Source organism: Trichosurus vulpecula, chromosome 6 (genome assembly GCF_011100635.1).
Source record: "Trichosurus vulpecula isolate mTriVul1 chromosome 6, mTriVul1.pri, whole genome shotgun sequence".
Classification (NCBI taxonomy): Eukaryota; Metazoa; Chordata; class Mammalia; order Diprotodontia; family Phalangeridae; genus Trichosurus; species Trichosurus vulpecula.
Window position 1 is genome coordinate 215,756,975 of NC_050578.1, and position 13,362 is coordinate 215,770,336.

At 41.8% G+C, this 13,362-nt stretch overlaps 1 protein-coding gene across 1 annotated transcript in view; it reads left to right on the forward strand.

The window, feature by feature from the left end:
• The window catches only part of LOC118853958 (meiosis 1 associated protein), a 104,205-nt gene that overhangs the window by 4,004 nt on the left and 86,839 nt on the right, over positions 1–13,362 (forward strand). Inside the window, 1 exon segment of the mRNA XM_036764215.1 lies at positions 12,708–12,890. Within this exon segment, the coding sequence (XP_036620110.1) occupies positions 12,708–12,890 (183 nt within the window).

Below are 13,362 nucleotides of genomic sequence, written 5' to 3' on the forward strand. Positions count from 1 at the left end.
CAAGACCTTGAGTGAGCAAGACCCAACTTCAGATCCTGCCCTAGACACTTCCTAGCTGTGTGACCCTGGGCAAGTCACTTAACCGCTGTCTGCCTCAGTTTCCTCATCTGCAAAACGGGGATAATTATAGCATCTATTTCCTAAAGGTATTGTAAGGATGATACTGGTAAAGTACTTCATAAACCTTCAAGCATTTTGTAAATGCTAGCTGTTACTATTATCATGCATTTTCAAACATAGCTAATGTGGGAATCTGTTTTGCCAGACTATGTGACTGTATAGTAGATTTTATTTTGATTTTGTTTTGTTTTGTTTTACTAAAGGTGAGAAGGATAGGAGGGATAGATTAATTTTTTAAATGCTTGTTCACTGAAAAAAAAATAAACTATTAAAAACATGTCACTGCAGCCTGCAAAAATTCAGCACTTATAAAGTAACTAATAAGATATGACCTAGTGACCATATAATTATACATTAGAAGTTCACTCCCTTTCATAAACTAACAGATGACAAATTCCTTTACTACAAATACAGGCCTCAGAATGTCCTCGAGAATGCAGCAAATAAACTGCTGGACAGGCAAATCACAATCTCCCGAGAATAGCCTTTATCCACAAAAAAGCAAGAACAGTGTTTTTGAAACTGCTGCCATACAGAATACTCATGATCTCCAAGCTACAGGGGATGAAAAACTTTTAAAATATAGAGACTTAGGTGGGAAGAACATCAAGCCTATATCATCCCCGTCTTCCTTGCCCCTCTTGGAGTTGTCCCGGGGATGCGCTCAGGAAGCTTGCAGAGAATGAGCTAACGTGCCATTGTTCTCATTTGATTGAAAAAAGCAGTCATTCTAACCATTCGTGCAATAGTCTGGAGATCACTAAACACAGAGGCCTTGTTGAAATCTGTCTCTGGACCATTTCTCCCTGAACTCCACAGAACTAGAGGAGAACCAAATAACAATAGTAATAGTAGTTGACACATAACTCTTTTAGTTTAATCGAGTGCTTTACGCGTATCATTTTATTTTTTCAACAGTCCTGTAAGGTGGGCTCGATGGGTATCGTTAACAAAAATACAAACTGACAGTTTCTCTAAGGTAGCTAGGTGGAGCAGTGGATAGAGCACGGGGCCTAGAGTCACAAAAACTCCTCTTCCTGATTCAAATCCAGCCTCAGATACTTAATAGCTGTGTGACCCTGGGCAAGTCACTTAGTCCTGTTTGCCTCAGTTTCCTCATCTGTAAAATGAGCTGGAGAAGGAGATGGCAAACCACTTCACTATCTTTGCCAAGAAAACCCCAAATGGGGTTATGGAGAGTTGGACATAACTGAAACAGCCTTCCTCTGGATAGGTTTCTGAATCCCGGACTCGGGAAGTCATTTAGCCAAAGCCCATTAGAAGGATATTGATTCTTTTATTCAAGGCTTTCATGATAGAAAATTCTTCTTTTCCCTGGGTGACCTGCTCATAAACTGTCTGAATAGAGTCAGGTCATACACTCTGTATTTTTTGCAGTGAGTTTTCCTCACTCCAAGAAAGAGAAACAATTCCTTTTTTGTTATTTATTTCAATATTTCAAGTATCTATGACTTCTTTGACATGTGAGCTTCTTCTGCAGGACCCCATCACACCTCAGTAAAGTTTTTTGAATTTCTGTGACCAAAATGTGGCCAACCTTCTGACAATGACCCTTCCAGGACTTGGCTAGGCTGTCCCTTAAATGACAGACAGGCCTCACCTCTTTCCAATATGATAGAACCTGCCAGAGCTTGCCTCTGTTGGCATTGCCTTTGGGAGCCCCGGGTTAACCCCCCCGCCACCACAACATGGCACTAGAAGAGGATGTCAATGGAGACCTATACTATGAAGAATAAAGGTAACATATAATAATACATCTTGGAACCTAGTTTTGCAAGTGCTCTAGAAACACAGTACTTGTACTGTTGTCTTTGGCTAATGTGCCTCAGGCTTGGGGTGCAATGGGAGAACCAGAAACAAGTGAAAAACTCAGGCTCTTCAACCATCTAGCTCTAGTAGGCACAGTAATTTAGTGCTCCCCTGGGAGCTCTACCCTTTGTTGGGCTTTTCTGTGAAGTGCAACTGAAGGGGTTGTTGAAGAGGCCTGGAATAAAATGTGTCACTAAACTGTCAATACTCCAGAATCCAGGCCTCAAGGTATGAGACTGGTGCCAAGTGCCCACACTCCATCTGACTGTAGGAGAACATTCCAGCCCCCAGGGGTGTCCAAATGACCAAATCCAATTGCCCATGTGTTTCCCTCACCCCAAACAAGGTTAACAGTTAATCAATCAATATGTATTTATTGAGCTAAGTACTAAGTAAAGATTAACTATGCTTCATGACCTGCCCAGGTACAGGGATACTTTGCCGGAGAGAGGAGGGAGGCCAGGAAAAGAACAGATTCGACAGACTCTACTCTTATTGATGGTTAAGAAAAAGCGTAGTAACTATTGCCTCCAAGACATAGTAACTGTTGGCACTGGTCCTGCTGTTACAAGCTACATGTTCTTTTCATGTGGTTGATCGTCTGGAATTTGAGGGTGTCTCAGAAATCTCCTTCTATGTGTCTGTTTTCTGTGTATTACGGATTTCATGAATGTTAGTTATTTCTAAACTCTGAGTCTTAATACAATTGTTCCCTTGTATCATGAATGGAATGTACTGTTTGGGTGGGATTTGGGGTGGGAGGTGTCAGTGTCAAGAAATGACAGTGCCTCTCTAGAAAAGGATTTGAGTTCCTGGAGAGTTCGTGTCTCGCTTAGATTGGGTTGTTAAAAAAAAATTCATTTAGGTGTCAGTGAAACCATTACTGGAGGAGCCAGGTGACTCATTTGGCTGCACCTCTACCAGTTAAACCCACGTTTCTCTGCCCAACCAGCAGCTTCAATGCTATACAACCAGTGCCTCGTTTTTTCACACAAATGTGTCCATTCATGGAGTCCCTCTGCCCACAGCTAAAACTAGGCCAGTTTTAACAAATGAATACCCTTAGCCTCAGAAAGTATTTGTGTCTCTTCTCCCCCGAGGCCCTCTCACAGAGGAAGCTTGTTTGTCATTGTTGGAACAGGAAGGATTGTTACCAAGGATTTACTGGTAAGACTTACCCTCTTTTAATTACATACTCAAGGAGGATGGGTGTAGAATAGGCCATCCTTCATTTCTGAGGGCATGAACCCCACCTCTTATCTGAAGAATACCTTTGTCCCAAAGAGAAAGGCAAATTCAATAGCACTCTCGCTCCACCTAAAAGGCAACACGTTAAATAAGCTAGAGCCTGGATCCACATCCTGGCTCTGATGCTAACTATGTGACCCTGGAACATGTAACCGTCTCTGAATTTCACTTTCCTCCTCTGCAAACTAGAGATACCAGTACTTACCACTCCCTTGCTCAGAGGAGCAATTTGTAAAACTTTAATACCTGAAGGATCTATCATTTCACTGCTGAGAATGACTAATAAATGAATACAGTTAGCCTCCAAAAGTATTCACTTCTCTTCCGTCTTAGGGACCTGCTACAGTGAAAGCTTACTCATCCTTGTTGAATCAGTAATGATTAATCATTCCCAGGGACTGACCAGGAAGAGCTAATCACTAAATCCCTCCACTGATGCATATCACAACTCTTTTATGACTTAGTAGATGATCTTTCTTTGGTTGAAAATTTAATCACCCTGAAATCATGAATCTCTTTGAACTTAATTAAGCTGATCCTCAGATGACAGACATACAGTTCATCGCCATGTATGTACTTGACTTTCCAGCCAGTTTTCATTCTGTGTGGTATAGTAGAGAGAGTCCTGGATGAATCTGAATTTGTCCCATTTCTAATCCCATTTCCAATATAGCCTCATTTTCTCATTTGTAAGACAGGAATAATAACACCTTGTAAGGAGGGTTGATTAGGGGAGTTTCATGATCAATTTGATGACCTTCCTAATTTATTTGATAAGGTCATAGGGTATGTACTGTTGTCTATATGGAGACTCTAAGTAGGAGTAAGGAGAGCAGGAAGGAGATTCTAATAGTCATCTTACAGAATATAGACAGACCAATTGGCAACTTGTTGAGAGTGCCAGGAATGGGATCCTGATTAGGCTTGAGGAACTCCCAAAATGGTTGGCTGGCTGAAATCCAAGAGGACAAACTCTTCTCCTGAGAGCCACCAACACTATGATGATCTCTGCAGTCAGTCTGATGAGGTTTCATTCATGAGAACAGCTGGCCTATAAAAGAGAATAAGAGATCAGAGCAGACTTGTGTTCTATGTGCAGGAGTCATTGGGGGAGATAGTACTTGAATAGTTCCTTCCAGCCCTTTCAGGATCTGATAGTGGTTGCCCTGGGACAAAAGTACACAGGGGCTGTATGGCTTGCTCATGCAACCCAAGAGGAGATCTTGAGAATGGACTTTCCTGGTCCAAGAGACAACAGCAACCAGGACACTGTTAGGTTTCCTACAGAACATGGCAGAAATAGACATGTTCCTTGAGAGGAGGTTCTTTCCTGACCCCAGGCAGAGTTTGTTTTCATTAGTGAATTCTCATTCGATTGATTGAAGAGATCATCAAATTGATCAGGAAACTCCCCTAATCCTCACTCCCTTCCCCCAGTTAAATGTTGATTGTTCCAGAAAATCAGACTGGGATATGTTCAGGCACATTGGTTCATATCCCAAATTCTGAATTTCTGTATAAGACTCTGGGCACTAGAGAGGAACTAGGAATTATTCCCTTCTTGACTGTCTTCTCCAGTGCCTTGCATTAAAAAGTCCAGCAACACGGCTGTGAGGCACGGTTTTTAAATACTCACATAATCAAGTTAACAGTTGTTTCTAGAGTTCATCATCACCTCCACCACCAAATTGTTCATTTGAAGACTAAATGAAGGCAAGGGCTTCAGAAAAGTAAACTTGGGGAGTGAACAGAAGTCGAGGGTCTGACAGCTATAAGCAGCAAAAATGTTCAGATCAAATATAATGAACAACATTAATCAAAGCTACAAGAATCACCCCTCCTTTGTCTTAACAACTGATAAACTACCAAAATGTACAGTAGGTTTCATATTAGTAGTAATCATGTTTATGTTATCTTATTTAATTGTTTGGGAGGATTGTGTTTTGTGAGTTGTTGAGAGAGGTAGTGCCAAGGTGAAAGAGTAACAGGAAGAAATTCAGCCCAACAAGTCCTCCATAAAGATCTAGAAAAGGCCGGGGTGGGGGGTGGGGGGACAGAGCCAAGATGGTGGCTGGAAAACAGGGACTTGCTTAAGTTCTCCCCCAAATCCCTCCAAACATCTGTAAAAATGGCTCTGAACAAATTCTAGAGCTACAGAATCCACAAAATAACAGAAGGAAGCAGGTCTCCAGCCCAGGACTGCCTGGATGGTCACTGGGAAGGGTCTATCACACTGTACTAGGAGCAGAGTGCAGCCCAGCATGGACCATGCCAGGAACGACCAGGCTGGGAATAGATCCGGCAGAGCAGGCCTTAGGGCCATGAATCACTGAGCTGTAGCTGTTACCAGACTTCTCAGCCCACAAAGGCCAAAGACAACGTAGCAGGTCAGTGGGAAAACTGCTGAATCTGGGTGAGAGAAGTGCACGGTCTGTCCTCACCCGGTCAGAGCTCCAGCTGGGGCTGCTTCTGGACCCAGGCCCACCTAGTGGGAGGAATCAAGCAGCAGATCAAAGCGGGAGTGCAGGGATTGCTTTGCTGGCACAGAGACAGGATTCTCTTGCTTTGCCCTGCTTGGATCTGGGTTACAGTCCTGGTTGGAGATTCTTGGGGGAGGAGGAGTGCTGCTGTGGCAGAGCTTGCTGTCTAGAAGTAGCTCTGAAAACAGCAGTGCAAGGCCCCTAAAGCTTGGGACAGAGCACTAGCTATTCTGAAGGTAGTCATACCCTGACAAAAAGCTCAAGGGTAAAGTAGTTGGCTGGGAACATGAACAAGGACCATAAAAGAACTGTAGAATCTTTTTTTGGTGACAAAGAAGATCCAAACATACAGCCAAAAGAAGTCAACAAAGTCAAAGAGCCTACATCAGAAGCCTCCAAGAAAAATATGAATTGGTCTTAGGCCATGGAAGAGCTCAAAAAGGATTTGGAAAGGCAAGTAAGAGAAGTAGAGGAAAAATTGGGAAGAGAAATGAGAGTGATGCAAGAAAATCATGAAAAACAAGTCAACGACTTGCTAAAGGAGACCCAAAAAAATACTGAAGAAAATAACACCTTAAAAATAGATTAACCCAAACGGCAAAGGAGTTCCAAAAAGCCAACGAGGAGAAGAAAGCCTTAAAAGGCAGAATTAGCCAAATGGAAAAGGAGGTCCAAAAGGCCACTGAAGAAAATAGCACCTTAAAACTTAGAATGGAGCAAGTAGAAGCTAGTGACTTCATGAGAAATCAAGAATTATAAAACAGAACCAAAAGAATGAAAAAATAGAAGACAATGTGAAATATTTTATTGGAAAAACCATTGACCTAGAGAATAGATCCAAGAGAGATAATTTAAAAATTATTGGACTACTGAAAGCCATGATCAAAAAAAACAGCCTAGACATCATCTTTCAAGAAATTATCAAGGAAAACTGCCATGATATTCTAGAACCAGAGAGCAAAATAGAAATTGAAAGAATCCACTGATTGCCTCTTGAAAAAGATCCCTCCCAAAAAACTCCTAGGAATATTGTATTCAAATTCCAGAGCTCCCAGATCAAGGAGAAAATACTGCAAGCAGCCGGAAAGAAACAATTTGGTATTGTGGAAACACAATCAGAATAACACAAGATCTAGCAGCTTCTACATTAAGGGATCAAAGGGGTTGAATATGATACTCCAGAGGTCAAAGGAGCTAGAATTAAAACCAAGAATCACCTACCCAGCAAAATTGAGTATAGTACTCCGGGGTAAAATATGGATTTTCAATAAAATAGAGGACTTTCAAACTTTCTCAATGAAAAGACCAAAGCTGAATAGAAAATTTGAGTTTCAAATACAAGAATCAAGAGAAGCATGAAAAGGTAAACAGGAAAGAGAAATCGTAAGGGACTTACTAAAGTTAAATTGTTTTGTCTACATTCCTATGTGGAAAGATAATATTTGTAACTCATGAAACCTTTCTCAGTATTAGGGTAGGTGAAGGGAATATACATATACGTATAGACAAAGGGCACAGGGTGAGTAGAATATGAAGGGATAATATCTAAAAATAAATAAATACAGTTAAGGGGTGAGAGAGGAATATATATGGGGAGAAAGAGAAAGAGCAAGATAGAATGGGGTAAATTACCTCACATAAAAGTGGCAAGAAAAAGCAGTTCTGTTGGAAGAGAAGAGGGGGCAGGTGAAAGGGAACGAGTGCTCTCATTAGATTTGACTTAAGGAGAGAATAACATATACACTCAGTTGGGTATCTTACCCTACAGGAAAATAGAGGGGAAGAGGATAAGAGACGGGGGGGTGTTATAGAAGGGAGGGCAGATCAGGGGAGGAGGTAATCAAAAGCAAACACTCTTGAAAAGGACAGGGTCAAGGGAGAAAACTGAATAAAGGGGGACAGTATAAGTTGGAGGGAAATATAGTTGGTCTTTTACAACATGACTGTTGTGGAAGTGTTTTGCATAATGATACATGTGTGGCCTATGTTGAATTGCTTGCCTTCTCAAGGAGGGTGGGTGGGGAGGGAAGAAGGGAGAGAATTTAGAACTCAAAGTTCTAAAAACAAATGTTCAAAAAAAATTGTTTTTACATTTAACTGGGAAATAAGATATAAGAGCAGTGGGGTTTAGAAATCTATCTTGCCCTACAAGAAAGTCAGGAGAAAAGGGATGGGCGGGGAGTGGGGTGACAGAAGGGAGGGCAGACTGGGGAAAGGGGCAATCAGAATATATGCCATTTTGGGGTGGGGGAGGGTAGAAATGGGGAGAAAAGTTGTAACTCAAAATCTTGTGGAAATCAATGTTGAAAACTAAAAAATATTAAATAATAAAACAATCAAGGTACAAAAAAAAGATCTAGAAAAGGCACCAGATTTAGTCCTTATTGAAAAATCCAAGAAAAAGTCACAATGAGTCATTTTTCAAGCCTTAATGAGCATAAGGCAATATTGTCATCTGTGGTCTATCTGGGTCTAGTCAAAAACAGCTGCACAGGGCCTGAAAGAAGGACAAAGCTGTGCACCAGGGCAAGAAGAGGTTCCAGAGCTATATAGAGGGGCCAAATTTGTACACAGTGCAGGACCAGGTGCTGACTGACAACTCCAATGCTCACTACTCAGTTCCAGGTCACAGATCCAGGGTAGACTGAGAAGAGACCTGTGCCTAGGGGTAACAGTCTAGGATGAGGAGACCTATACTATGTTCTGAGCTGGGAGCAAGCTTAGAAACAAGCAGTAGCTGTGTAAGTCCTACCCTGGGAACAAAGCAGAACAGGAGTCTCAGTTCCAACTTCCAGTCTGGTCTGAAGCCTGCATCTGATTAACCAGGGTAGGGAGCTCAGACCAAAAGGCAGCTTTGCAGTTGTGTTACTTTGAACCAGCAGAGCTTTCCAGCTGGCTGACAGTGGCTGATTCCAACAGTAGTCTATTGGAACTCCAACCAAGAGCAAGCCCACATCAGGAACTTGCAGAACTCAGTCAAGGGTGTCATCAATCAGACTTTGTCCTGGATTAGATCACTTTGGGAGCATTGTAAACTTTTAGGTTCCCAGCCTGACCTGTCCTTGAGATTCTGGAGTAGCATTATATACTCAATACCCTCAAGAAAGCAGTAGGATGACCAATCCAGATATTCTCTCCAGAAAGTACACAGAACCTGGCCCTAGCATCAAGTCCAAAGTTGGGAAGCAGATTGAAAGAATGAATAAACAAAAAAAGAATCCCACTACAAAAAGATATTATAGTGACAGGGACACTCAAGACACAAACCTAGAAGAAAAGAATGATTCCAAAACATCAACAAACAAATCCTCAAAGAAAAACATAGCTTGGATACAGGTTCAACTAGAATTCCTGGAAGAGGTGAAGCAAGAGGTTTTTTTGAGTTATTCTAAAAAATCAAATGAGAGCGCTAGAAGGAAAAAAATGCAAAAGAAATGAGAGCTATGGGGAAAGAATTGGAAAGAAAATTAACAGCTTGGAAAAAAGGTACAAAGTTTTACCTAAGAAACAAACTCCTTAAAATTATTAAGGGCCAGAAGTTAAGGACTCCATGAAACAAGAAATATTAAAATCAAGTCAAAAGACTGACAAAAATAGAAGAAAGTCAGGTGTCTCATAGGAAAAACAACTGGCCTGAGAAATAGATTGAGGAAGGATATTTGTTCTACCTGAAAGATACCTGAAAACCAAAAAAAAAGAGCTTAATAATCATATTGCAAGAAACCATGAAAGAAAACTACCCAGATCTCTTAGAACCAAAAGGCAAAACAGAAATAGAAAAGAATCCATTTATCACCTTATGAAAGAAACCCCAAGATGAAAACTCCTCAAAATGTTACAAACAAAATCCAGATGTTCCAGGTCAAAGAAAAAATGTTGCAAGCAACCAGAAAGAAAGAATTTTAAGTACTGAGGAGCCACAGTCAGGATCGCACACAGTTTAGCACATCACTAGAAAGGAATAGAGAGCTTGGATTTTGATGTCTCAGAAGGCAAAGGATATAGACTTACAACCTAGCATAACTGAGTATAATCCTCCGGGGTGGGGGGAGGGGGAATCTTTAATGAAACAGAGGACTTCTCAGCATTCCTGATGAAATAACCAAAGCTGAAAAGAAACTTTGAAGAACAAGCACAAGAGTAAAGAGTTGCTGAGTAGTGAGTTTGGTGGGGCTTGTTTTCTGTGTCAAAGCAAAATTTGTACACAGATGACTATAATACAAAGCAGAATGTGATTAGACAGGTAAGTTGAGGCTAGATTGTGAAGGACTTTAAATACTAGGCTAAGGAGTTTGCATTTTTCCCTGTCAGCAATAGGGAGCCATTAGAAGTTTTTAATGGACAGATGACATAATCAAATGTGTGGATTGCATTGACAGACCTGTGGTTTCACAAATACAAAAAACTCCCTTTATGAGTGCAAAGCAGCAGCTGCCCTATACTTGTCTTAGAGATTGCTTCAGACACTGAGAGCTTAGTGATATGATCAAGGTCACACAGCTAACATCGTGGAGACGAGGCTTAAAGCCAGGCCTCCCTGACTCTGTAGCCATTTCTTAGTCCATTACACAAATATCTACCTCTCCTGCTATAGAGAAATTACTTCAGGAGCTTGCTATGTGAAGGATAGATTAGGGAGGGGTGAGGCTGGGGGCAGGAAGACCAGTCAGGAAACTTTTAAAGTAGTCCAAGGAAGAGGCAGTGACAGCCTGAAGAAAGGTGGCAGCTCTGTGTTTGGAGAGGAGACAAACGCAAGAGATTCTGTTCAGGTGGAATTGACAGAAGTGATTTGGAAAATAACTAAATACTGAAAGTGAAAGAGAAGGAAAAGTCAAAGATAACACCAAGACCCTAAGCCTGGTTCCTAGGAAGATGTAGTGTCAGCAAAGGAAGGAGGAAAATGGAGAAGGCAGGTTTGGAGTTTAGTAGGGTCCTACTCTGGTGCCTCATCATGGGGTGGCAGTGACTCTGGGTTTTTGAAGTCTATGCCATCAGAGCACAAGCTTTGTTAGTTAAATTTTATTTTATTTTTCCAATTAATAAGCATTTGTTTTCTTTCCCTCCCCGCTCTCCCTCCTCTTTCCCCTACTGAAAAGAGAAACCCTTTTAACAAAGAAGCATGGCAAAGCAAAACAAACTCCCACATTGGCCATATCTGAAAGTGTCTCTCATTTTGCACATTTTGTCCCTTACCTCTCTGTCAGGAGGTAGGTGGCATGCTTCATCAGCAGTCTTCTAAAATTGTGGTTGGCCATTGCATGTATCAGAGTTCTTCAAGTCAAAGTGTTCATTTTTACAGTGTTGTTGTTACAATATAAATTGTGCCCCAAATTCACAGGTTTTGCCAGCTCCTCCCAAGCTGGAAAGGCCTTGAGTATAGGCTGCTTGACAGACTGACCCAAGAACTAACTGAAGTTTGCAGAGGTTCGTCTCTAAGTTGGCCACAGGGTGATGAATTTTTCAGCTGCAGCAACTCTCAATAACCATCTCTTAAGTTGTGGAGGGTGAAAGGTTGTGCTGTTGGAGAGAATACCCACCCAATGAAATCACCAATCCTTAAAAGTAAAGCATTGAAGTTTAGTCTGCTCCGTAATTGAGTACAAAGCTGTTAAATCTGGAAGAGACCCTCGTTTTACAGAGAAAAACCAAGCCCCAGAAAGACAAAGACTTGTCGATTGCCACACGGCAAGGAGTAGAGCCCAAAGCACTCCCCAGATCTTTGTCTTGAAGTCTGGGGCTTTTCCCATTACATGACCATTACACTGCCCCAGAATGCCTATTTCTTGTCTATTCGCCTTGTCTCTCCAAGAAGATTGTATGCTATTTGTTGCAAATACTGTTGTACTTCCATTCATTCAGCAACCATCTATTAAGCACCAACTTTGTGCAAAGCAGTGTTTTTTTCTGTCTCCGTCAAATGCAGATGGTCACATAGATGGACTGGGCACCCACTTACATGATTTAATTTCAGAGACTAGGATGATATTGGCCAACTCCCCAAATAACTTCCTGCCTCCCCATCTGTTGCTAATACTTGGAATTTTTCTAATGGAATCTTTCTACAATGAGAGCTCACTAGAATGAGAAAATCACTGCAGTGTGTACTGGGGTGGGGAGAGGGGGCAGGGGGGAATCAGAAGACTTAGGTTCAGATTCTGTCTTCAGCACTTACTAGTCAGATGACATTAAAAGAGTCACTGCTTGTGCCTCAGTTTCCTTACCTATAAAATGGGGCAGTACTCATACTGCCTACCTTTTAGGATGGTAGTTAGGAAAGCACTTTGTAAATCTAAATGTGCTATATAACTACGAATTATATCCCTTTGGAGAGTAAAGGCATTCAGTTAAATTCATACTCTTATGTAAATGACTTATGTCAGATCCCTTTCTGAGAGGAAGTTTTGGATAAGGGGAGGACTAGGAAGAGAACAGGTCTCTGACTATATTGTACATGAGGCTTGGTTGCCTTCCTGAGTGTGACTGTATGATAGAGTAAGCATCTCTATCTACTTCCCTGCCTTGATGATTGTGAGTGGGACAGATAGAACACTATGAACTCAAATAAACAGCCTTGTTGTTAGAATTGGAAGTGAATAAAATCTCCTTTTTCTAGGAAAAAACCTAAGGGAAGGTAAGCAGAGAGAGTCAACATTTGGCCTGAGGAGAAATGAAGAAAAACACTTTGATAGGATAACCCTGCAAGTTAGCCAGATCTCTCTGGGCAGATGCAGAGCAGTCATAACTCTGCTGTTCTGAGTTATCTATCAATGGAGAGAGAGAGAGAGAGAGAGAGAGAGAGAGAGAGAGAGAGAGAGCAAGCACTGGTTTCCCATTCTTGGTAACCCTGATCAATGAGGCTCTGCTGACCATTTGACTTGCTTCCTGGGACAGTAGTGGGTGATCCCATCCTGGCTAGGTGTGTTGGTCATGATGGAAATTAAGCTCAGACATTGCTGGCCCTGTTTTGAAATGGGCCACTTTTACTTGGTCAGGACATCGTGGTTTATAACTTTTATTCCCACTCTACAGCAGGTGAAAGGGAACTTTGTCCGGCTGCAGGCCTGCATCTCTGAGTTGCGCTTGGTGCCAAGAGAAGGGGTTTGCCAACAGAGATCCTGTCTGAATCTGGCGGTGCAGGATGGGCTCCAGCAGTTCAAACAGTACAGCAGGCATGTGATGGCGAGCTCGGTTCCAAGCAGCCCTTCAGTGGAGGTAAAGGATGCTGGCTTCCAGGGCTCCCCACTTAGAGGCACCATCTTTCCCTGCCAGGTTTTATGGTCAATTTACATAGGATCACCAAATGTTACGCTATTTTGTCTTTTTCTCTAAATGTTCACCTATATGAATCTCATTTCCCTAGCTAAGCTGTAAACTTTCCAAGGGCAGACACTGTCATTTCCTTCCTTCAAAGCCCCCACAGCGTAGTCTAGCAGTAGTCACCTGGAAAATACAAATTGAATTGGAATTAAATTATGTACAGAACCCACAGAATTGAGCAAAAAAAAATGCAGTCATGTTCCTAGGCAGATGTCTGGTGGGGTGGCCACCAGATCGGTGTATTACTCTTGGTCAAATCTTGGCATTGGTACCAACAATATGATTTTTAGGATCAACTCAATGTCGAAACTGGCCAGGAACCAACACACATGCTCCTCTAGGACCTGGGTCTGACTTGATGATAAAG